General features: G+C 37.5%; 1 protein-coding gene across 2 annotated transcripts in view; it reads right to left on the bottom strand.

Annotated features, from left to right (window-relative positions):
- The window catches only part of smurf1 (SMAD specific E3 ubiquitin protein ligase 1), a 43,872-nt gene extending 17,892 nt beyond the window's left edge, over positions 1-25,980 (bottom strand). For both annotated transcript variants that reach the window (XM_063012677.1, XM_063012685.1), the window contains exons 1-3: positions 25,768-25,980; positions 2,279-2,317; positions 10-118 (exon numbers count right to left, since the gene is read on the bottom strand). In XM_063012677.1, the coding sequence (XP_062868747.1) occupies positions 10-118; positions 2,279-2,317; positions 25,768-25,822 (203 nt within the window). In that variant the 5' untranslated portion in view covers positions 25,823-25,980. The remainder of the gene's footprint in view (positions 1-9; positions 119-2,278; positions 2,318-25,767) is intronic.
- Positions 25,981-26,554: the final 574 nt, after the last annotated feature.

Raw genomic sequence — 26,554 nt, 5'->3', positions numbered from 1 at the left:
TATACTTACAGGTCATAATGCTGGTTCCATTTGGGGTCCAATGTGCTCTTGACTGTGTCTGTGGAGTGACACTGGCCCGAGCCATCAACAACAACTTTGGCAAAAGGGTCAGGCAACCCTGCAAAAGAAACACAATGACAAAGTGTCACCAAAACACACAACTGACAATGAAAAATCTGTAAAGGCAGCAGAGCAAAAATGAATGTATGTCCTTTTCAAAGTCAGTCATGCACTTGACAAAAGCAGATTCGTGATTAATCCATAAAATACAGCAATTCACAAGAAGGTTCTTATGCTTTAAAGCCAAACTAAAAGATATGTTAACAAGATGTGTCATTAAAGTCTGCAGTATTGTAATTAAAATTGCAGTGGTGATGAGACCTGCCACCTTGTTAATAAAAAATACATTAAAATGACATTGACTACTCAGATTGTCATTATAGTTAGAGATATTAGACATATTTTATAGTTTGAGAGCAATTACAACTTTTAAGTGTGAACTAAGTTTGCTTCCCATCAAGAGGTACAACATGGGAGTTGGTTTAAATTTTGGCAGCATTTGTCCCTCAATAAGGTTTACAGAGAACCCTTGAATAGTTTTGTCAGTGCAGTTCAGTTTTGAAAGTTATTTTTTTGCCCATACATGATTGATACGAGACTTCAGCAACAATTTGTGGTTTTTAACGTCTGATTCTCCTCTTCAGGCTGCACCATACTTTTTCAGTAGAAGACAAATCTGCACTACAGGCAGGCGAGTCACACACACACTCAGTGTCTACAAAGCCATGCCGCTAAAATGCATGGTAAACCGTGGACTACCTGGAAAAATGAGTCACCTTAATGGCAGCATGTATCTCTCCAAAATCTTAATATATAACTGCATTAATGGTACCCTGACACGTCAGTCACCTATGCACCTTTAATTGCATTTTAGAAAACTTTTCTGGAAATGGGTTTTTAATATCAATTATGACTTTTGGGAACTGCATTATTCTTGCATTTTTCTTCCTACAAATTTGTCATTGCTGAGTGTTTATCCATGTCTGCCTTCTACACTTTCTTGTGTTGTCATGCTAGTGTGTAGAACAGTTGCTGGAAATTTGTACTTTTGTACGTGGGATGAATATGATGCACTTGTGCATTAGTCATTAGCATAATATGTGGGCCAGGAATGGTTGAGGTCAGTGGGACAGACAGGCATGTCTGTCACTCTAAGCAGTCCTGCTACTCTGTGAGGTCATTAATGACTCAAGTACAGTAAGCTTTAGCCCATGTGCTGCGTAGCCAAACAGCTGTGGGCGGAATTTGGTTTAAGTTTTTAAAAAATCATGAGTTCCCCTGATAGGAATTGATAGAGCTGATATGTCTATTAGAAAATCCACACCCACTTTGTACTTAATACTCGGCACAACCATAAATATTAATCAAAAACTTTGAATTTATAAAAATAAATTAGGATATGTTTAGAATGGTGCTTTGGTGCAAACTGTTTGCATTTACAGCTTTAAGATGTCTTCAGCAGAAATAATACATTAATTGCAGCACTGTGGTTGAAGTTTGAACAACTGACTTAGGCATATTTCTCAAGAAGGTTACAAGGGTCACTTCTGAAGGCTTTGCAAAATTTTTTAATGGAATTTAAGTCAAGAGATTGGCTAGGCCGTGCAAGACAAAGTAGTTATTTTGGCTTTATGTTTGGAGTTCTTGTCTTCTTGAAATGTCAACAATATATATATTCTTTAAATTAATGGTTGCCAAGTCTGATTTTTAAACATACACACTGCTTAACTAAAGATCAAATTGTGTCCAATTAAAAAAAAAACAATAGGGTATATATTACATATTTCTCAAACACTTGTAAATGCTTACTTTCCTACTATTTGTTTATAGATAGATACATACAACAACCACTGACAGTAAAAAAACAGGTTTATATTCTAACTGAACTAAATCTAAAACCGACAGAATGTAGACACGTACATAGCATACAATAATTATAGATACTCTTACAAATTTCTGAAGTCTGATGGCAGACTATTCAATAATATTTATATTTCAAAATACAAATGTCAAAAAATGTGTGTGAATCTGAAGTGAATAAATTATGAATTTGAAAGTTATAAAGTATGATTAACGAAAATAAAATTAGCTGAACAAGTGAGTAAAGCAGTAAGACATGCTTAAGAATGTAGCAAACAAAATAGCAAAAAACATACATTAGCTGCATTAGTTACATACCATCCATGAAACTAAACTAAAAACAAGAAAATATACTTACTGAAAAAGTCTTTCTTGGCAAGGTTCTTGGCACATAACACTAAAAGAAAAACAGAGGGGCGTGAATTTCCTAAAATAAATTGCAATTTAAGCAATTTAATCTATTACACACCAAAAGACAAAAAATTTAAACATTCAAACAAGACAATGGCAGGGTCTGTCATGATCAGTAACTTATGTCCAAGAGGTCATATCTCGACAGTATCTAAAAAGAACATTGATAAATCAGAAGACTAAATATGGGGTTTAACAGTGTTTAAGATCATCTTATTTTATTGCAGGTGACAGTTTTGAATGCCCGCCCCAACTGAAGAAAAGTGATGATTTGTAAATAAAGGGTAAGAAAATCAACATTTTGACAATAGAACTGAAATTCACTTGTTTGACACAAGCAAGACTAAATAAATCTATCAATGTTTGTCTAGTTTGTCAGCTTGATGACTACAGCGTTTCAGCCCCAGCATGTTCTGCAGAAGCTAGTTGCAAAGTGCACTGTTCAGCAGTACTGTTGGATGAAATATAAGCACTAAGGTTAATACTAGGGATTTAACATTTTCAAATCCTTTCATCAAAAGGCAATCATCAGTCAGAGGTTAAATGTTAACAGCCAATAGTAGTAACTGATCAAAATATTCACAACACATTTATAAGCTTTAAGCCAACGCAGCTTTCAATCTAAATGTGACTATCAAACAGTAACAAGAACATACAAATTACCAGAACAAGTTCAGCATCAAAAAATAGCTAGCAGTCCATTAGCGCACAGACATTTAAAAGCTACTCTGATCTGCAACTATACTGGGACATTAGTTGAAATATTATAAATATATACTTGCAGTCCAGTGTGCTTAGAATCAACAAGCATGTTTGGTTTAAATAATTACTATTACAGCATGTTCTTCACCGAGGGGATGCACCTGACAATGGCACTATCACAGCTGGATAGAGAGAGAGGTCTGTGGCATCGCTCTAAATCAAAACTCTGAACTGAGCTGTTAAGAAAAGAAACTGAAATAGCCCTAACAGACAGCATTATGGTTATGTTTTGCTATAAAGTTTATGTAAAAGATTTAGGACAATGGTTTTCTTACTGCAGACCACAAGACCTGCAAGAATTAGTTAGTTTTTGTATGAATCGGTGTCAACACACTATGAGAAACTGCCTTTGTCACGGTGCTGAAATAGCGCTGACACTAAGAAAATGCACCAGTGAACAGTGGAGGTCATTCCAACAATGTGTAAATACACAAACATATAAACAGTATCTCCTGCCAAAAAGATTTATCATTACCACTAACTTATTTTACTTATATCCACAAAAACATGTATCACACAGAACAGATGACACTACAATACTTTAGCTAATAAAATGTTCACACCACCCTGTCCCACTAACACACATGAACCTGACTCAGTTATTGTTTCTCAAGCGTCAAAATGGCAAGGAAGTCTAAGGCCTCGACCTTAGCCCTTAATGAACCATATTGCACGTTGCAGTTATATACTGAAAATGTAGAGCCTTGCTTAAATCTGCTAAAACTGGACATGACAGATTAGTGCTTGAAAAATAACCTCAGAGCTACAATTACACTGGGTGCATTTACATGTACACTAATAATTTAATTACATTTAGATGTGATTTTCTAAATGTCATGCAGACAGCAGGTACTGGGATTAGGCTAGGACGTGGTTCAAGGCCGGACAGTCAGGTTGCCACAGTTGGGCCGTTGAGTAAGGACCTTAACCCTCGGTTGGTTGGATTGTATTAAGTCACAAGTCAGTTTGGATAAAAGTGTCTGCTAAATGCTGTAAATGTCAACATAAAGCAAAAGGAATTCCTGTATAAATTCCTGTATCGCCCAACTGTTTAGCTATTGTCCTAATCAAACTGGCTATTGATAAGAATTTTATTAAATATACAAATTGCTAGAGCCGCTCAGGTGGCGCAGCGGTAAAACACACTAGCACACCAGAGCTGGGATCTCGAATACATCATATCGAATCTCAGCTATGCCATCCGGCTGTGCTGGGCGGCTACATGAACAAGGATTGGCTGTTGTTCACAGGGTGGGTAAGCCAGACCAGGGTTCCTCGTTACTGGTGTACTGGTGTACTTGCAACCTCTGCTGGCTGACTGATGGCGCCTGCGCAGAGTTGGGGAACAATGCCGATCAGGGTGTGTCTATTCATGCACAAGGCTGATCCGCATATGAACTCGCCTTGTGCAGTCGGTACTGCACACGTGTCGGAGGGTTGTATCGGTAGAGGTGAGGCATAACGCAATAAGGGTAATTGGATATGACTAGATTAGGGGAGAAAATGGGGGGGGGGGGGGGGGGGGTGTAGTATCACTTGATAATCACTTTCCCAAGCATTATAATTGATGAAAGAGAAGGCACGCGCATGAAGAGTTGACATAGTTGAACAAAATAGAGCAGACACAGAGTTAAAATATAGCAGACACAGAGTAATGGCGGATACTAGAGATGTGCCGATCGGGGTTTTTGGCACCGATTCCGATCTGCGATCTCCTTTCAGGGACATCGGCCGATAGCCGATTGCGATCGGGGGAGGGGGGGTTGGGGTGGTTTAGCAGTAAATAAAATAAATAAACTTAAAAAGAGCCTCACAGTGAAGATAAACCGGAGCAGCGCGCGCGCGTGTGTGCCCTTAGAAGATACGCTTTGTTCACAGTATCGCTATAAGTGATTAATTGATTCATGAGTCGATTCATTTTTCGCCAAGCGTAAGTTTCTCTTCTCAGTTATCTCTCAGTGTTTACTGTTATTAACTAAATGTCGTGGTTTTAAATAAACACCAGCTACTACAGAACATTCTGTGTGACTCTCTTACATTAAAAAGCTTCATTAAAAAGCTTAATTAAACTGCTATTACCACAGATCTGTAACCGACTCAGACTCGTTCCGTCTAAGGAGCTAAAAGTTCAGCAGATGATCCTGAACTAACGAATTTGGTAATGAATAAACTTTTGCCTCTGATTGGCTCTGTAACGTTTTCTGTTCTCATCTACATCACAAGTAAGAACCGCTTACGATTTACCAAAGTGAACCAGGAGTTTATATAACGTGCTGATAGAATCGACTCAGATGTGACCGGGTTGAATTATCTTTTTAAAGTAAATATTACAATCAGCAAAATTACATCGTATGTATGATGCACAACGTTAATGATGTTATTTTAGGTCATGAAGAGCTTTCACTGTGGTTTCTGTACGATGGTTGATGAATGGTGATGTGATGGTTGGCGTCTGGATCAATCCACTGAGCTGTTAACTTAACATGGTCTTTATATATCACACGATCGGATCGGCTACTTTTAGGAGATATCGGCCGATCGCCGATAGCATATTTTGATTAAAAATCGGCCGATACCGATTCATAGCCGATCGATCGTCCCATCTCTAGCGGATACTGTTCACCACTGCTCCCATCTGACATTACAGACGTACAGCACAACAAATAAACAATTCTTGTGATTTAAATAAAGAGCTTGACTGTGTGCAAGGCTGTGCTGCCAAGGAATATTAATGCAACAACAGTGGCCGTTAATTGGAAGGTCTTGGCTTTAGGTCAGAAAAATGACCTAAAAATGATGCTCCGGACATGAATAAGGTACAGCTGAGCTAAAGAGGGGGGAGGAGGAGGTCTACATGGTAAACAGCAGCAGTTTCTTACAGTAAAGGTTGCTTCGAGCCTGACACCACCCACCTCCACCTACTCCATCTTTCATAGCACTCACAGCAGGGAACACCTCATTAGATCAGAATACATGGGGGAAGGAAAGACCAAAAAATTATACTTAAGAAAAAAAAAAGGATTCCCACTTTCTATTGCTCATGGCTACCCAGTGGTCTAGCAACATAGAATAATGGTTACTCAGGCAACCAGGATTAACTGGAAGAGCTGCACTGCATAAGTAATGAACTGGAGATCAAAGTCCACTATTATGATTAAGCTAAGCTTCACCTGAGGGCTGAAGCAGTCAGTAGGAAATGCCAAAAAATACACAAGTTTGCCGTTTCAAAATATTAAGGCAAATATGTCAGCAATTTTCTAAATCTGACATTTGTAAAAACATCTGTAGCCATGGAGACAGTAGCAGCACAAAGATTTTAACCAGAGGTTCTTAATCAATTAAGAAATATTGGCCCACCCATAAAGAATGTTTAGCGAGATTTATTTGTTTAAGTTTCAACAACGTGTTTAACACATTACTTTGTCATTTATTACATAGAGTTATGTTTTTAAACAGTTTGTTGATTATTTCTATTTCAATCAATTTTATTCTTCAGTTTTTATAGCTGCAAGAAAGTTAAGGACTGTTCTTGTAATTTCTTGGGTAAGGGTTTCTTTAATAGTTCCAGGTATGTGTAGTTGTCTCTTTTTGGTGTATTAGGGGCATTCTATCAGAATATGTTTAGTTGTGATCAGTGTTTATTATATTTAGAGAGATTTGTAATGTAAACAGTTACTGTTAATACAGTTCATTGACATTTAGTTTTTGGCTTTTGAACATTTACATGCCTCTCATTGCTTTCTCTGACACTTTCCCCATAAGTAATAATCAATTCAGTTCAATAAAAAGAAAAAACTCATATCCATATGGTAGGCAGTTCATACACCTTGGAAAAAAGAAGGTGCACAGTACAACAAAAAATATTTTCCAGCATTTCCCAAAGTTGTATTAATTTTAATAGAACTCTCTTCCTATTTAGATTTCACTGAGCTTAAAGAAGGGAAACACCGTCTGGCAGAAATGGAATTCTTTTTTACTGGTTAAACAAAAGCACGAAACCTAAAACCTAAATCAGTGTTTTTATCTAACCTACACACATTAAGGCATGAGAGATTGCCCAGTACCCCTCCAACATCTGGCAACATTCCTTTAAACATGCTTTTAGCCCAAGCAGAACAGACTGCAACTGGGACCCTAAAAAAGGCTCTTACAGCTTTACCGCCATATTTTTAGTAAGCAAGTTGCAAACCAAAGACAACATGTTTGTAGAGTCAGCTTTACCCTAATGCACACACACGCATGCACACATAGCAAACCCAACAAATAGAACATGTACAAGCAAAGCATAGGGTATTACACGTCTATTGTGTCTTTAAAGGACTGCGGGCTGTCTTAAAATTCTTAGCCGTGTGCTTTCTTTAGGCCTTTTTGAAAAGAGACTTTAAATTTAACCAATCAAAAGAGACCTGGTTTAGAAACGGAATTGAAATAAAAATCTAGTGATCAATACAGTGTATCACAAAAGTGAGTACACCCCTCACATTTCTGCAAATATTTCATTATATCTTTTCATGGGACAACACTATAGACATGAAACTTGGATATAACTTAGAGTAGTCAGTGTACAACTTGTATAGCAGTGTAGATTTACTGTCTTCTGAAAATAACTCAACACACAGCCATTAATGTCTAAATAGCTGGCAACATAAGTGAGTACACCCCACAGTGAACATGTCCAAATTGTGCCCAAAGTGTCAATATTTTGTGTGACCACCATTATTATCCAGCACTGCCTTAACCCTCCTGGGCATGGAATTCACCAGAGCTGCACAGGTTGCTACTGGAATCCTCTTCCACTCCTCCATGATGACATCACGGAGCTGGTGGATGTTAGACACCTTGAACTCCTCCACCTTCCACTTGAGGATGCGCCACAAGTGCTCAATTGGGTTTAGTCCATCACCTTTACCTTCAGCTTCCTCAGCAAGGCAGTTGTCATCTTGGAGGTTGTGTTTGGGGTCGTTATCCTATTGGAAAACTGCCATGAGGCCCAGTTTTCGAAGGGAGGGGATCATGCTCTGTTTCAGAATGTCACAGTACATGTTGGAATTCATGTTTCCCTCAATGAACTGCAGCTCCCCAGTGCCAGCAACACTCATGCAGCCCAAGACCATGATGCTACCACCACCATGCTTGACTGTAGGCAAGATACAGTTGTCTTGGTACTTCTCACCAGGGCGCCGCCACACATGCTGGACACCATCTGAGCCAAACAAGTTTATCTTGGTCTCGTCAGACCACAGGGCATTCCAGTAATCCATGTTCTTGGACTGCTTGTCTTCAGCAAACTGTTTGCAGGCTTTCTTGTGCGTCAGCTTCCTTCTGGGATGACGACCATGCAGACCGAGTTGATGCAGTGTGTGGCGTATGGTCTGAGCACTGACAGGCTGACCTCCCACGTCTTCAACCTCTGCAGCAATGCTGGCAGCACTCATGTGTCTATTTTTTAAAGCCAACCTCTGGATATGACGCCGAACACATGGACTCAACTTCTTTGGTCGACCCTGGCGAAACCTGTTCCGAGTGGAACCTGTCCTGGAAAACCGCTGTATGACCTTGGCCACCATGCTGTAGCTCAGTTTCAGGGTGTTAGCAATCTTCTTATAGCCCAGGCCATCTTTGTGGAGAGCAACAATTCTATTTCTCACATCCTCAGAGATTTCTTTGCCATGAGGTGCCATGTTGAATATCCAGTGGCAAGTATGAGAGATTTGTACCCAAAACACCAAATTTAACAGCCCTGCTCCCCATTTACACCTGGGACCTTGACACATGACACCAGGGAGGGACAACGACACATTTGGGCACAATTTGGACATGTTCACTGTGGGGTGTACTCACTTATGTTGCCAGCTATTTAGACATTAATGGCTGTGTGTTGAGTTATTTTCAGAAGACAGTAAATCTACACTGCTATACAAGTTGTACACTGACTACTCTAAGTTATATCCAAGTTTCATGTCTATAGTGTTGTCCCATGAAAAGATATAATGAAATATTTGCAGAAATGTGAGGGGTGTACTCACTTTTGTGATACACTGTACACTTATACTATTTACAACAGCAGCACAATTTATATTGCCTTTTGCTCTAGACCAGGCCTATTTGATCGAGACTAAAACATCACTCCACTTATTGTACCAATACCAAAAATCTGCCTACAACTCCAGTAACAATATATTATAGTGCTTTAGTTAGCCAATACTACTTATTTATTTATCAATCTAGGAATGTAACTGATTAATAACAAAGCAGCTAAAAGTCATTATGTTTAATTAAAGGTTCATTTAAATTCATTCCAACAGTGGATGGTTAATAGTTAAATAAAGAGCACAGCCAAAAATCTCTAACACAGCTAAGCACCACTAGGAGAACTGCGGTACTCTGATGAAATTTGACCAAGCTGAAATTCAACAAGCTGTTAGTGCATGTGAAGCACACGTTGCCCAAGTGCTGTCGTGCTGAAATTACACACCTGAAAACAGGTGCCTACCTGTCAGTATTAAGGATATCAAACGCTGCACTTAGATGAACATGCGGCTGTGTAAAACGTTTTTTTTTTTTAAACAAACAAGATTTAAACATTTAGCTTCATGCCCCAATTTAAAGTTTACACTGCTAGTCTAGTTATATTAACTAAAAATTAGAGTAGCTAAGATTTCTTAACATATGTAGCTGTAATGGCTTCAAAGCTTCTAACTTTCATTAAAATAATTGTTTAAAATGCTGAACTAGTTCTCGTCTTAATATTTATGTTCATATCTATATAAAAAAAGTACTGAGTAGGTTCAATAAAGGCCAGACCCATATGGCCAGACAAGTGGGTTGATTTAATTAATCTCAGAAACAGCAAGTGTGCTCACAGAAAGCCATGGTCAGTACCCACAGACAGTGGTCTGAGGAGGGACAAGCCACAAATTGCAGACAGGATGCTAGTCAGCCAAGACTCATTGATGCCAGAGGACACAAAGGCTATGGCGTCTTGTAAAGAACAACAGAGGGGCTACTGTGGCTCAAAGTGCAGACAATTTTAATCTTGGTGAATGCGTCACGACACTCCCGTGTACTTTACAGCACGATTGAAGGCCAGTCAAAATGTTCTCTCCAAGACTATATAGCTGGCCAGAAGAAGCAGCACTAGGATGTACACAGGACAATCCATCTTGCAATGCACAGAGGCTAAAGAACTCGCTGGTGATGTACTGGTATCAGATACCACAGGACTCTTTCAGATGTCTTGTGGAGTCCATGTTTCGACAGGTCAGAGCTGTTGTAACAGCATATTAGGTGGTTGGTCCTAATGTTTTGAATGTGTGTACATGTCAAAAACATGAAATATAAAAGGCCATTAGGAGTTAACAGGAACTTGCATGAAATTAAGGAAGTAATACTAGACAAGGGCACATTTATCTTACATATTTAACTTTAGTTTGAACTTCTATCCCTATTGACGCAAAACATAAAAATAAACATAAATGCAGACGATATATTTTAGAAACATCTATAAGCTATTATTATTGTACAGTACTTCAATATAGTGCACAAAAGTAGAAAAAAGAAAACATTTGGGGTTCATTGGATAAAAACAAATAGAAATGTAATAAATAATGTTTTATCTTGGCTAAAATTTTTGTGCATACCCAGTTTGTGAAAGGACAGTTCAGAAAAGCAATGCTTAGAAATTGGTGTGTTAGAATAAACTGTCACTGACCAAATAAGTAATTATGAAAATGTGCCCCCTAGTCAAATCAAAATGTAATCAAAATTTGTATTGATCTGGAGCCCTACACAATATACTATATTTTTACAGACAGAATGTTATCACACATAAATATAGAATAAATTTGGTATCTGTTAATAACCCAAAATATTTAAACACTGGCCTGAAGTTAATGCTATCCAAACTGCAACATTTATCTATGCAGTATCTAGCAGTATCTATGACATTTTTCTTTTTAACTCGGACACAAAAACACATACATTGTGTGTACATGCCCCCCTTCCCTTGATAAAGACACAGCCCCAGATCATTCTAGCACCAGACTTTATTGCCAGACCACTTGGCCTTTTGTTTTTAAAAACATGAACATTATTTATACTGTATAAAAACAATCATCATCAACCATAGTCAGGTAGAAAAGTTTCTAATATTTCCATGAAACCAGTTACAAACACCTCATTAACTGATTAGTCAGCTGTTAAACTGGCCTTGTCAGACAAATCCCTCATGTACGTTAATCCCTAAAAATCACAAGCTGTTATTAATGTCATATTACACCTCCCTCAAAGCGTTTTTCCTCACACACAGACATTGACTGTTGCTCATCAATGGGCCAGCATTTTGCCATTGGGAAGCTCTGACTACATGACTAATGGTTCATTTCTAAACATGCTGAAAAACCTGCTGAGTCTCATTGACTGAGCAACAATGGCCACTGCCCCGCACGCAACATCTAAACACTGTCGGTCATAATATGACTAAACTTTTAAAGCCTGATCACCTTCCCGAACTTTAATAAAATGATGAGGAAATGCACTTTACATGTTTCTGTACAGGTAAGCATTGTAGCTGCTTGGTCACTTTGTTTTGTTGAAATACATTAAATTCCTCTTCTTTTTGCCTCATCAGATGAGCAAAGCAGCTGTTTGTTCTATCTATGTAGACAGAGCAGAGATAAGGCAGGTATGCTGGCTACACTGGGCTGCAACCTCATCACTCAGCAACTGCATCGATGCACTGCTGCTGTACTTGTATCATAGGGTCAAATCAAGTAAGAGCCTACTGCAGGGGAGAGCTGCCAGACTGACTAAGCTTCCATCACACCACTCATCTCGTATTTTCCTCAGAGCCCTTACATGTCTTATATAGTCAGTTTTAGTTATGGGAACAGAAATTCAATGATCAAAACGAGTTTAACAGTCCATGGCAAGAAGAAACTTTGGGTTAAATCCAAAGCTGAATATCCATCCAGAACTGTTGCAACATCTACAGTAGAACCCTCTTATCAACAGATTTGTTTACAGTAATTTAGTTACCCAAGGTTCAAATATATTAAACCAAGTTTTAAATTGTGTGTTACTGTAAATAGCATGTTGAAATAATCTTGCGTCATCCTGCTCAGGACATGAATCATCTTTGTCCTGCATATCCACACTGTATGTGCTACCCACAGTTAGACCCATAGTAATAGGACTGAATTTAACATCTGAATTCAGTGATAAAGAGGTGTGTTCTGACACTTTTGTTTATATGTGTATGTACAGTATAAGGAAAAAAGCATTACATTAAATTTCAGACATCCACAGGAACCACAGGAATTCTTAGACTGTATACCCCAAGAATAAGGGTGGACTACTACACTTCTAGCTCTTATTTTTCTTCTAATCTTATTTTTGAAAATAATTGAATGGATGTACATTATGCTTAAGAGTGACTAACAGTGGTTCAAAACATCACATGCAGCAGCACCAAGTAAGCATTGCCCAGAGGGAGTCAACTTAAGTGCTGTGCATTGTTGCATGCATGAGAAGACATGTCATTTTCTCAAGCTGAGACAATAGGTCGGACAGGCCAGCTTGTACTCTGGATCCTGCGTGTTCCCCACAGAAAACTTTTTCAGCTGAGGTACCCAGCCTGTGCTGTAGCACCAGGTCACAGAATGGAAGAGAGACACACCTTAGAGGAAACGGAAGATGAGGGGAAAAGCAGCACAAGGCTGAAGAAATACAGCAGCAAACTGTGAGCACACACCATTGCAATGTGTTTAGTCATACAGTCTGAGTAAAAAGGACATCCTGAGACCAGTGTGATGCGTGTTAATCACAGGGCTCTGCCACCTCAATGCAGACTGACATTTCGTTACTCATAACGGCAATAGCTTGTGCTCATGCACTTCGCAATACCAAGAAGAGTGCACTAAATAAGCCATAAATTATCTGTGCACTACAAATATCATAATCAGTCTTGTTAGATGAGCCTTCCTGTGCGTGTTTTACTGAATTCTAGCGCAGACATCACATTCCATCCCATCAAGGGCTATGGGAAAACCAATAGCAAAAAGCACTGGAGATGTGCTTTTGTCATTTTTAGTACTAAACTGAAAATAAGCTCTCGTTCACTAGGGTCGAACTGCAACAGTTCTCAACAACCTTGCGCTAGTATTAGAAGAGCTGGTGGTTGACATTTTAAGTAGTTACAAAAGCGTATTACCTCCGCTTATAATTACCGAATGCAGAAGTTAGAGACTGGACAGAATTTGTAATTGATGCCCCACTTGAAAAGACAGTTAAACATGACAGAATACGATTCAGTTTTTTTATTTAAATTTACATTATTACATTTTAATACCCTGTTATATTATATGTACACCATGAGGTTTTTGGCTAGACTACCAGCCCCAATCACAGTTTAAAAAGTTAAGATTATTAAGAAAGAAAACATGAAAGAAAAAGAAAAATGTATGGTGAAAAAAGAAGATTCAAATATTATTTTTCCTTTCACTTTTTGTTAGCTTTTTTTCTTTTAGTTGAGAGAGGTGTGGGTGTCTGCATTTGTGTCTATTGGGGTGTGTGTTAGTCGAAGGTGTGTTCTTAAAGAAAAAGTAAGCCAAGGTGTTTAGGTGTGTATAACACCACAACACAGCTTTTTTGCAAGAATCTGCTTTTATGCACACACGTCCTACTGAGACAAAGAAGTGACCCTGAAGGAGTCAGTATGACCTCGGTGTGCTGACCAGTAATCTAAACCAAGATAGTGTCTGCATGGCAAGACTCTTGACTTGCCTCTCAGACAGTTTGAAATGTGAACATTTCTTTGTTTCTGCAGTCCCTACAAAGCTGCAGCCGGCACAGCATGCCACCGCCACAACAGCGCCAAAACTGACCCCACAAAATATTGTAAATAGTCAGGGTATTTAAACAAATTCTAGTCTAACACACAATAAGGGATGCAAATTTTGTACATGCTAAATGACGGTATTCAACATTTACAATCAATAAAAAGTACGAGTTGATTAGTTTTGTTTATGCTGCTTCAGCATTTGGGCCCAGAATTAGAGTCCTCTTCTGTTGTTTTTACCATCCTGTTACAAAAGGTTATAACTTTCCTTTTGCTTTTTGGCAGGAAAATGTTTGATAAGAAGTAAAATAGAGACAGCAAGAATGGCTTTTTTTTAGCATGTTTACTAAACTGATGTCAAATATGCTCTCCATGTTGCTCTGCAGACAAGCCAATAGAGCAAAATATCAACCCAGCAATTTAGTGGTAAAATTCAATTCAAGAAAAATTATAAATCACTTTAAACTAAAGAATTAAAGTCAAGACATAAGTACTAATTTCAATTGTCTATTTACAAATAACCAATATTCAGGTTACAGATCCAGAGCCATAGCACATATAGGTGTGTGTGTGTGTGTGTGTGTGTGTGTGTGTGTGTGTGTGTGTGTGTGTGTGTGTGTGTGTGTTCTGTTTTTTTTAGATAAATACAAATTCCTGACTTTGAGGAGTGCTTCATATATGAAATCTCACTTTCCTTTACTGCTGTGTTTCTCTACATGTACTGGAAATTGTAGAAATTAGCTGTCTGACTTAAGATGCACAGCATTTCAATCTTCTTAAAATCTAGTTCTGATCTGTCAGTTTTGACTATTGTAATAAACCTTACCACATAGCAAATAACATCTATATCTCTGCCTTCTCTTTTTCTTGCAAGTAATTGGCTTAATGCTAAAAATAAGGCAGGGTACAGTGGCACAGCAAGTTGTGTGGGTGAAGCGATTGATAAAGAATAAATAAAACCAGCAGGATGGTGCACTGTAATTTTCTCCATTCTTTTTCAACAAATATCACCTTCTAAGCTATGATTATCTGAGTAGTCAAGAAGTCCTTTGCAACACTGTAGCAACCAAATCAAGCAAACACAAGATGTATCACACTACTTACATTAAGTTTGTGTGCCAAAAAACTGCATGCATGTCTCTCTGTCTTAAGTAAATCAGCTTCTTTTTCCAATACGGCTATCATTTTTATTTTGTTTTTGTGCTGTCCTGTGTATGCATGTTCATGCTTTCCATGCAAGCAAAACAATTTTAACTTGCATAAACTATTATGGAGGCTGATTTAGAATAACTGAAAGCAGAGGTGCATGGATAATAAATCTTTATGAACAATTCTAATTTCTTTGCATCTAAATTAACCAATGAACTATTTTTAAATCAACGTGTAGCCTTTTCAACACATGAATCAGAAAAGTACTGTTGTACTTTGGTAGTTTTAACAACAAGTAATTTGATGGGGTGTGTGTGGCATGTATTGGCACCCTGTTCAGGGTTTTCCTGCCTTACACACAGAGTTTTCAAGTGGAACCAGGCCAGCTGCAACCCTGATCAGAATTAACTCACCAGTACTGGCATACTACAACGTTACTGCTGCTAAACAGTATTTTCCCCACAAACACACAGACAAAGATGCAGCACTTGGTCTTTAAAATAAACTTAGAATGGAATTCCCTAAAAGACTGGAGAGTATGTGCCACAAGAGTAGGGGTGGTAACATCACACAAATTTTAAAATGCAACACACATCACATATGTCCTAATACATTAAACTGTCAAAATGTAGAGCAAAAATATCAGGACTACATCACAGTGTGGCTAATCCCATTCCTTCCAGCATTTAAATTAAACACTAGAGCATTTTGTTCTGCATGCGTGTCTGCTTGAGTAAGACAGGCTAACACTGTTTAGTGCTGCACTAAATAGTGTGGGCAGAAAAATTACAATAACGTCTTGTTTATTAGTATGACTAGGTGTCCAATGATTCCATGCAGCTAGCAAACCAACTTGTGTTTTTTAAACCCCTAAGAAAGGAGCACTACCAACAAAAAAGAAGGTTCTTTTTAAAAAGCATCTGCTTAAAAAAGCACAAGCATAATGTTTTAAACACAGTTTGCACAAATATAAAAAAATAAAAATAAAAAAAAACATCAGATTTTCCCCATATCACACTGCGCTAGACTACAGAGTAACACGTGTAAACCCACCCCCACCTCATACCCAGCTAAACTGCACATCATACAGAGGAATGTTAGAGGGGCCACAAGTTTCAAATGCCTACATGGCCATGAACATGAACAGACTCCCTGGGACCTGCCATGACTGTGTGTGGGATGAAGAGAGCAAGGCAGTCAAAAGAGACAGAGGTGGGGAGAACAGACAGAGCGAGAAAGAAAACAAGAAGAAAAATATGTAGGTATGCACGCCGCACGTGACGCTGAAATACTGAGGGAATTTTAAACAGACCCACGCTCCTTACTGAATATGCAGTATTCCCCCACTACTCAACAGTTTAAAGCTACAGTAAGCCTTTTTTTAAACTGCCATTCAATCAGAGGCTAATGGTCATTTTTGGCTAGTCAAAACTAAGTTTAATCTGAGCCTCATCAGACAAAAAAGCCTTACAAGTACAATTAAGCACAGGGTTTGTTTGTCACAAGAGTAGGGTCACAAAATTCTAAAGATAAAAACGAGATTCAAAGATAACTAATCAGAACAGTTTGCTACTGTCAAACAAACAATAGCCCCAAAACCACAAATATAAATTCGTTTGTCTTCTTTTACTTTAAAACCAAGCTTTAACTTCATACCAACCAGCCTTTCAAAAAGAAAAGCAAACAGCTTTTTAGCTTGTCCAATTTTTACCCAATTGTGTTATGCTTCCTCTCTACTGGTGCTGACTCCCGCCCCTGATTGAGGACAGCAAACTGACACACGCCCCGCCCCCTCCAACACGTGAGCAGCAGCCGACTGCATTTTTTCACCTGCACCAGCTGAGTTCATACGCGAATCAGCCCTGTGCACGAAGAGCCACACCCTGATCAGCATTATTCCTCTACGCTGTGCAGATGCCATCAATCAGCCAGCAGAGGTCGTAATTGCATCAGTTATGAGATCCATTGTTCATATAGCTGCCCAGCCCAGCCGGATGGCAGAGCTGAGATTCGATAGGATGTATTCGAAATCCCAGCTCTGGTGTGCGAGCGTATTTTAGCGCTGAAGCATTTTCACTGCTGAAGTGATAACCTTTTGATTACCAGTCTAGTATCTTAATCGCTAAGCTACCACTGCATAATACCAATAGCCAATATCTGGTAAATCATGACTGTTTAATTAGGAAAACAGCTTGATATCAAAATGAAAAAGCAATTAAGAAAAAATTATTATTTCAAAACCAAAATAAATATAGGTCAGACATAACACTTTGTGAAAACATTGTTAACAGATCTCCAGGCAATTCCTTACAAAGGCTAACACTGTGTAGTGTGATAATTACAGATGTGCACACAGGAAGCATGTGCACACTTGTAGTGCCCACCAGTCCCTATGCCCTCATTAAACAAGAGGCATGGAAAAATCTATTATTTAATACATATAAACAAAAGATTAAGTCTGCAACATGTAATCAAAGTTTTCTATCCCCTCGCAAATCTAACTCCTATTGTATCACCAAATGTTTATAATATTAGACCTAACTTGTGCTAATCAGCCAAACGGAAAACGATAAAACTGGTATTCAGTCAACTATGTATACCAGATGTATTAAGTAATAAAGTTTAAAGACATAATGTTTGTTACAACCACATGCTATTTATCTAAGTGCAGTGTCGGTTTTATAGGTCTAGGTCACATACAGCATCATCTGGCAAGCACATTAAGGTAAACACAGCTGTTTAGAAGCAACAAGCAAATCCCAGTGCTTTACATACCCTATTTTAGAGCTAAAAAACATACTGTACTTCTTGTTTTGTAAGCGTGTGTACGTTAAACAAGACTGTTTTGGTAACCATGGCTTAACATTCTTGCATAGCTGCATCCACCCCTTCTTGTACATTAACATAACAATACATTAACATAACAATATTAACAGACAGTACGAAATCACCCCATTAATCCCCAATCCTTTGGACACGGTAGGGTGCAGCAGAAAGCATACGACAGCAGACATCAGCACTAAAGTTAGATAAAACTGAAAGTACATGTAAAACCAAATATTACATGATTTTTAGCTTCTAATTATTAATCATTTCCATAATGACCTTCTTTATCTCTGAAACAGTGTTTGCTTCAAGAATAAATACAAAAAGGGGTTTGCAGAGGGAACAAAACTGAAGTGTGGGCTTTTCAGGATTTCCTTTTAGTCTTAATAAAATTACTTACAGCTGCCTCATGCCTAGGACCACATGTTAAACCAAATACAATATGAATTACACTAAGTTCAACTTAATTCAGGTGTTCTTTTACATATAATATAATATATTGCTTGTATGTTGTGTATTAAATCATACTACACTATACACTAATTGCCAAAACCAAATAACTTGTGTGTGAACATACTTGGCAAACAAGTCTGATTCTGATAAAGTTAGAACTGTTTTCTAATATTGGCAAACCTTCAAAAACTACCTGGTCAGCTTAGCGATTGGCCCTTAAAGAAACACAAAACAATTAAATTTTAATATCATGTGAGAAAAAACTAGCCTAGTCAAGTCAGCAAGGAAAGAAACTATAAAAATCCACCAAACAGTCCAAGGAATTTGGGCAGTTCTGCCAGAATTCCAAAGAAGGGGAAATGTCTTCTTTCATGCAACACCTATCCAAAAACAAATGCTAAAACTATACCAGCAAATTACCAATCCTAGTCAGCAACTGTAGAGTTAAAAACCTGAGCAGTTTTCAAGAAAAAAAACATCTAATAATGTGTGTAGGAATACTGAAAGTACTAATTTTATCTAGCAAGCAGTGCTTTCTTTTGAGGAATGTGTCTGCACCCAAGCATTGTGATTTACTTTTTCACCCCCTCCCCTTTTGTGATGGTCAAAGACAGCACAATGCATTGTTTCTTAAAGGCTATAGAGAGGGGAGGAAAGGTGTTAAATGTCAACACTGTAGGACAGTAAAGACAAAACAAGTCTAAGAAGCAACTACTGAAAATGGCCTGTGAGAGACATTCTTGCGAGAGAAAATAAGCCTGCATTCAAGCTTTCAAACATATTGTTCAAATGTAAAACAAATAAAAACTAATGACCTAATAAGGCTCTCCAAAAGTCAAAGAGGTTGGGAACTGTGTGACAAATACTGAATTTTTGTAGGTAAATTTGTTTTGCTTACATTGGATCACGTGAATGGAATAAGTTAGGAGATTAACAGTTTTCAGATGTGTTAACATGTTTCTACAATCCAATGTTAAATATTTTGGAGGTACCATATGACAAAATATCCAAGCGGTACAAAGACATAACCCCCGCTACAGCATGCCACATTACTAAGGATATGCTACTATATAGTTTTGACATTAGGTACTCTGAGGTACATTTAATTTTCAAAGTTTTTAAAGTTTACATTTGATCTCATTCACATTGCACACATTTTGTAACGTTTTATTTACTATATTCAAAAATTACATATGTCAAGTACATTTGTATATTTTTTGCATTTTTTTTATGTTTACCAGATTTTACGTTCTTTATTTTATGTGCATCAAGGAAAAATAGATCCTTTATTCCTTTTTTATTTATTTTTGTAAACGTGTGTGGTTTTCATTGTGTTCATATCACGTGTGCCAGGATAAACAAGGTGGTTATTTTTTACTTTTTAATATTTTTAATTTAACCTCCTTATTTTAAATTTAAGTATTAAAATTCAGCCTTTTCTCATGTTCATTATTAAAAATAGGTAATTACAAATTATGTAATGTTTTTTCTGGCAGACAAAAAGTTATGTTTTTCCTAAAAAAGTTTGTGTTTTATTTGTGTACACAACACTTTCATTAGGGTAACATTAATAATGATATGAAGTAACAGGGGGGAAAAAAACTAATGAACCAATTATTTGTTTGCATTACATTAGTACATACAGGGGTTGGACAAAATAACTGAAACACCTGGTTGTAGACCACAATAATTTATTAGTATGGTGTAGGGCCTCCTTTTGCGGCCAATACAGCGTCAATTCGTCTTGGAAATGACATATACAAGTCCTGCACAGTGGTCAGAGGGATTTTAAGCCATTCTTCTTGCAGGATAGTGGCCAGGTCACATCATCACGTGATGCTGGTGGAGGAAAACGTTTTCTGACTCGCTTCTCCAAAACACCCCAAAGTGGCTCAATAATATTTAGATCTGGTGACTGTGCAGGCCATGGGAGATGTTCAACTTCACTTTCATGTTCATCAAACCAATCTTTCACCAGTCTTGCTGTGTGTATTGGTGCATTGTCATCCTGATACACGGCACCGCCATTGGATGCACATGGTCCTCCAGAATGGTTCGGTAGTCCTTGGCAGTGACGCGCCCATCTAGCACAAGTATTGGGCCAAGGGAATGCCATGATATGGCAGCCCAAACCATCACTGATCCACCCCCATGCTTCACTTTGGGCATGCAACAGTCTGGGTGGTACGCTTCTTTGGGGCTTCTCCACACCGTAACTCTCCCGGATGTGGGGAAAACAGTAAAGGTGGACTCATCAGAGAACAATACATGTTTCACATTGTCCACAGCCCAAGATTTGCGCTCCTTGCACCATTGAAACCGACGTTTGGCATTGGCACGAGTGACCAAAGGTTTGGCTATAGCAGCCCGGCCGTGTATATTGACCCTGTGGAGCTCCCGACGGACAGTTCTGGTGGAAACAGGAGAGTTGAGGTGCACATTTAATTCTGCCGTGATTTGGGCAGCCGTGGTTTTATGTTTTTTGGATACAATCCGGGTTAGCACCCGAACATCCCTTTCAGACAGCTTCCTCTTGCGTCCACAGTTAATCCTGTTGGATGTGGTTTGTCCTTCTTGGTGGTATGCTGACATTACCCTGGATACCGTGGCTCTTGATACATCACAAAGACTTGCTGTCTTGGTCACAGATGCGCCAGCAAGACGTGCACCAACAATTTGTCCTCTTTTGAACTCTGGTATGTCACCCATAATGTTGTGTGCATTGCAATATTTTGAGCAAAACTGTGCTCTTACCCTGCTAATTGAACCTTCACACTCTGCTCTTACTGGTGCAATGTGCAATTAATGAAGATTGGCCACCAGACTGGTCCAATTTAGCCATGAAACCTCCCACACTAAAATGACAGGTGTTTCAGTTATTTTGTCCAACCCCTGTATGTATTAACCGTGAGAAGCCTAATGACAGATGATAAAATGCAAATGTATTAAGAAGACACTCTAGATCAGGGGTGTCAAACTCATGGCCCGCGGGCCAGATCCGCCAAGTGACTTTTACGGCAAAAGAACGCGGGTAGTAATGTAAACAATAATAATAAATAAAAATAATTATCTTGTAATATATTACCAAAGCATCGTCTGTAAGTAGTGGCGTTTATACTCTCAGTTGTTTGTAAATGTTTAGTGAGTATATCACAGCGTTTTAGTTACAAATTTACCGTAATTAAATACAGTTGTTACCGTTACTATAGCAATTAGTATCTTTACACAAAATTTTTACTCCTTAGCGCTATTTTACGTTTGGTTAAATCTCATATTGTACCAGATGTAACACTCGACTACAGCTGTGTGCTTGTACTGTATTAAGTTCTTTATTGTTTTTATTGTTTGTATGTTTACTTTATTTTGATGCACAGTGTATCACACAGCTGGGAAGCAAATAAAACCGACTGTATTCTGAAGAGAGCTGTCTGTCTGTCTGTCTGTCTGTCTGTCTGTCTAGCTGAGCAAGGGGGATAAACTATTAGAGAGGGCAGAACAATTGTCTTAAAATACACTGTAAAAGCCTACATAAACTGCATCTTTCAAAATGCAGGCTGATTTTGTGACCTGCAAAGTGACACATCCCACCAGTAGATGATGTTAAGAAATATTTACACATAATCCCAAAATGTACAAGAAGATAAGTAAGAAAATTAAGCAGAAGGAGGAAATTTAATGAAAATGAAAACAAGTTTGTGCTTCAGGAAGAGAAAACGGTGCATCTCTTGTGTTATGAGGCTGTGTCTGTGGTAAAGTAGGACAATATAAATGCAGAATTTAGCCTCCAAGAAAAACAACAGACTGTAATCACAGCAGAATCCGTTAGTCGGCCCTTTGAGGGCCACAATAATGCTGATGTGGCCCTCGGTGAAAATGAGTTTGACACCCCTGCTCTAGATGTTGTAAAAACTGTAATGTTGCCCATGCACACTAAGGTTTAGTTACAGTCAGTGTTATAATAATAATTCTTATAACCAGGAAAAATATTATGCATTCAGTCATTTCAAAAAATAAAAAATAACTTACAATATCAGCAAAAAAATCTATAATGGATAACTATGCAGATACTAGTAAACAAACCACATGGATTAACATTTTAAACTTGGGACATGTGAGCACTAATTATGTTATATAATAATATGCTTAACAAAAAAGGTTCGACTATTTTAAACACTAATAAACTTTATTAAATCTGCCTCTAAATTGACACATGTAAACTTAAAATTAATCCAATCAAAAAACTACTGCAAGTACTGGTATTTACTATGTAACTATGCATATGTATAGCATGTATTATTGTACGACATCATTTTGAATGTTTGAATGTTTTAAAAACCAATTGGGCTTATGTAATATGTCTGAGTACAGCCAGGCAATAATTATGACAGGCCTAAAAACAGACACCACCAAACACTAGCAAAGTTCAACAGTGTAACTGTAAATTATGTCTATGAGATGACATTAAATATTTTATATGTGCATAGAGTGAAGCGTGTTCTAATTGTAGGCATGGGATATGTGTTTAATTGATTTTGAACTGACATACAACTAAATACTAAGACGATACAAAGTCATTACCATGTTCTACAGAGCTGCCCACAACTGCTAGTGATTATACAAAGCAGCATTGTATTATGCAGTCACTGTCACTGCACACATTCATTATACAATGGCTATTACAAAGTTGTTCAACAAAAAAAGCTGCTTCCAAGAAATGTCCACAAACTCGAGGTGATTCAAACACAAAAGATGTTTTATGATTGAGGGTAAAAGCGTGGTTTGTTTATTTTTTGGTTTAATGCCATGTTAACACATTGGTTACATTCATGGCAGGATCACTGAAATTTTTATTATTATTTTGTTTTTATTAAGTCATAGTCTTTCTTGTTTCATTTTTGATTTATCTATTTTCATATGTGAGTGCTCAGCTTTATATTTGTGAATAATTGGTTGATTGGGGGGGTTTAACACCATGTCTACACGAAGTTAATAATCATGGCTGAGAGGTGTTTTGTTAAATCTTTAATGTATTCTGTTTTCTATGTTGTGTCACTGCAATTAGAGAATGTGGTTCCACAAAAAGAAAACTCTCTGCCAAACATAATTATTTGGGCAAAATATGAAAAAAGTATTATATGTATACTTAGCAAATGCCACGCATATAATTAAAAGCAGGCTAAACATATATAAAGACATTTAATAACTGATGTGTATAATGTACAAATAAGCTTAGATGAGTTTTTGGTTGTGATTGAGGTTCCAAAGACCTTTAAGCAAGTTGAATACATCAGTGTGCATCTTTTCTTCATTTTGAATCAGAATTCTATACAAAACCAAACTTGATTCACTAAAAGTACTTGGGATGTGGCCATTTTTTTAAACCTGTCAAACAGAGTGAATCAGGGCTCAGACAAAAGATTGTCAAAGTCATCTAAACCTGATGTGATTTTTTTCACTTTTTCCACACAGACCAGTAGATGAACCATGTACAGCGTTTGTAATAATCTTTTTCATATTGTTACTGCAAATAATAATAGTGTGACTTAGTATTACAGAAGTACTGACAATGGCTGCAATATAAAAATGGCAGCAGGAGGAAGTGTTCAAGTGATGTATTTACCACTGGCTCTAAATCAGGTGTACAGGTCACAGTAGAAGTTCCTTGATCTGTGCACTAAATCAGTCAATGGCTTATATTTTAAATTTGCCTGTTTAGGAACCTTTTTTTAAGATCACACAAGAAGATATAAAAGGGCAGTGAATATCAAGAAGCAAATTAAAAAACATATAAAAACTGGAAACAAGTACTGAATTGTTTTTGCCATGTAATGTTTCTGCAGTGCATGTACCCCCTTTAAACGTTCATACCTGGATTCTCTACTTAAACAAATAAAAATAAACAGAGTAAAAGGTAATTAGACAGCACAAATTAACTTCTGGCTATTTTCTCCTTGCAAACATTTTCTTTCCCAGGGTTACATGGCCCTATTTAACTTTTTTATGGGATTCAAATATGATGCTTTTTAAACAATATTTTGAAGTATATCTCTACACTTTTTTATCAAATAATTTTAGCAACCAGTTCTCTGTGTCACCGTTTCAACTGCTTTCAGGTCATCCTGCAACTCTTTTTAAGTGTTGGCATCTCACATTTCTTGCATAGTGCAAGTGCCAGGGAATGATTACATATGGTTTAATGAACATTAAACTTGCAGATCATCAAACCAATTCCACTCACAGGGGAGTTTGGAGTCTTTGCTAGGCCTAGGCATAGTAGTGTGTACTTTTACTTTTGATTTATGTAACTTGCTACTGAGGCCTTAATTTCCTTTGGGATTATTAAAGTATCCATCCATCTATGGCCTGTGTTTTCACTTGAGTTAGCTTTTTCATTCATGTGTTTACATTTTTTAACCCTGAAAACATTAGAAAGCTTGCATATCCCATAATTGATGCTTTTGGCATAAAACCTTCTCAACCAATGACATATTTCCTAAAAAAACAAGTGTGTGTACATTTACTTTTTGACATATAATAGGTACAAAGCCAAATGGAATTCTGTGTAAGTGTAAAAATACGCAGCATATGTGTAAACAGAAATGTGGTTGAATATCTAGAGAAATCATAAAAAGTGAAAAGAAAAGGCTATCAATGAATTTTGCAAATTCAAAAGGCAGCTGTAATCTTTATACATTTAGTTATTTTTACATTTTTAAGAACAGCCCCACGTAAAACTATGTCTAGAAGATTTGGGGATACTAGATTGGATTTGCTGTTAAAAAAGATTTTGTACAATAATTTACCAAAAATGCTATATAACATTTACTTATGACTTAACATTTTCAGTAAAAATGGACAGGTCTGTAAATTTTAAAGTACCAAACTAATCACACAAGTCTTTTCAATTCTGATTATACAAAAACAGTTTATAAAAGTATATAAAAAGTACTAATCTTAAAAGGTGAAACCTGATGTGGTTTCTCCTGTGCGGAACATAGTGACCTTACTCTACCCATTTCCAAACACCTATACCATAGAACATTTTACACACTGTTTCATCATTTAAGTAGCTAACATATCCTTAACCAAACATAAATAAAGAACCATGTATCGCAGAGGTTCCTTTTCCGACGCTAGATGTGGTAGTAGTGTTAACTACATTCAGTAGTACTAACTGGCTGACTAGCCACAGCGGATCTTACCAGGCTAGCCGGCTAGCACACAGCAGTAGCTACTAGCAAGCTAACATGTATCTCGGTATTCGTTTAGCTCTTCGGTTACCCATAAGCGAAAAGCTTACCGGTTATATATCGCAGGCATTTCTAAATATCAGTACAAATCGAATAGTCACTTACAGAGAGAATTTAAAAGTACACAGCAGTATAAATAGTATTTGAGGAAGAGTTTACCTGTCAGTCTGATTTTGATGCTTGACCCGTTTCTTCGAGTCGCAGGATTCGACATCCCTTCTGAAAAATACCGCACTAACTTTCTCTCAGGAGAGTCCCCAGCGCTACTTAAAGCGAACTTTAATATTTAAAAAACACAATCCAGCAAACGTATCGTTCATTTGTGTGTTTCTAAGGGAAAGAGTAAAATAATACAATTCTTGTCGAACAAACCCCCCGGTCGCTCGCACACTGAAGAACATAAGCTAAATTTTCGAGCTCGACGGCGCTCTGACATCACGCTAGTGCCCGACAAATACGTGCACGCCCCCGAGAACCGCGCCAGCATCCGGTATATCCCTTGGAATCTGGCTACATTCCAAACAGTTCGCTATTTAACCTGTAGTGCACTACAAAGGGTGCGTGTTAATTTAACACACTATGTAGTGCACTCACAGAGGAGGTAAAAAGGCATTTGGGATGCAAGCTTTAGTCTTTAGCGAACGTGTTTAAAGATGTGTTTGAACAAAGAGGATATAAAACCTCTGAAAAATGCATTATAGCTCAGAATATTAAAATGTATTATTTATGTGATGTTTTGTGCATCACAGTTACCAACAATAAAACATTAAATACTGTAAAACAACATAAACATTTAGGTTAAGATTTGGTACATAAAATGCATAAAAATGCATTTCTTACATTTCTTCATAAAGCTAAATTGTATACGCATTAATTTATTATTTATTATAGCATTGTTATATATATATATATATATATATACTATATATATATATACTGTATGTGT

Source organism: Trichomycterus rosablanca, chromosome 2, assembly GCF_030014385.1.
Source record: "Trichomycterus rosablanca isolate fTriRos1 chromosome 2, fTriRos1.hap1, whole genome shotgun sequence".
NCBI classification, from domain to species: domain Eukaryota; kingdom Metazoa; phylum Chordata; class Actinopteri; order Siluriformes; family Trichomycteridae; genus Trichomycterus; species Trichomycterus rosablanca.
This window is presented reverse-complemented; position numbering and strand designations above follow the sequence as displayed.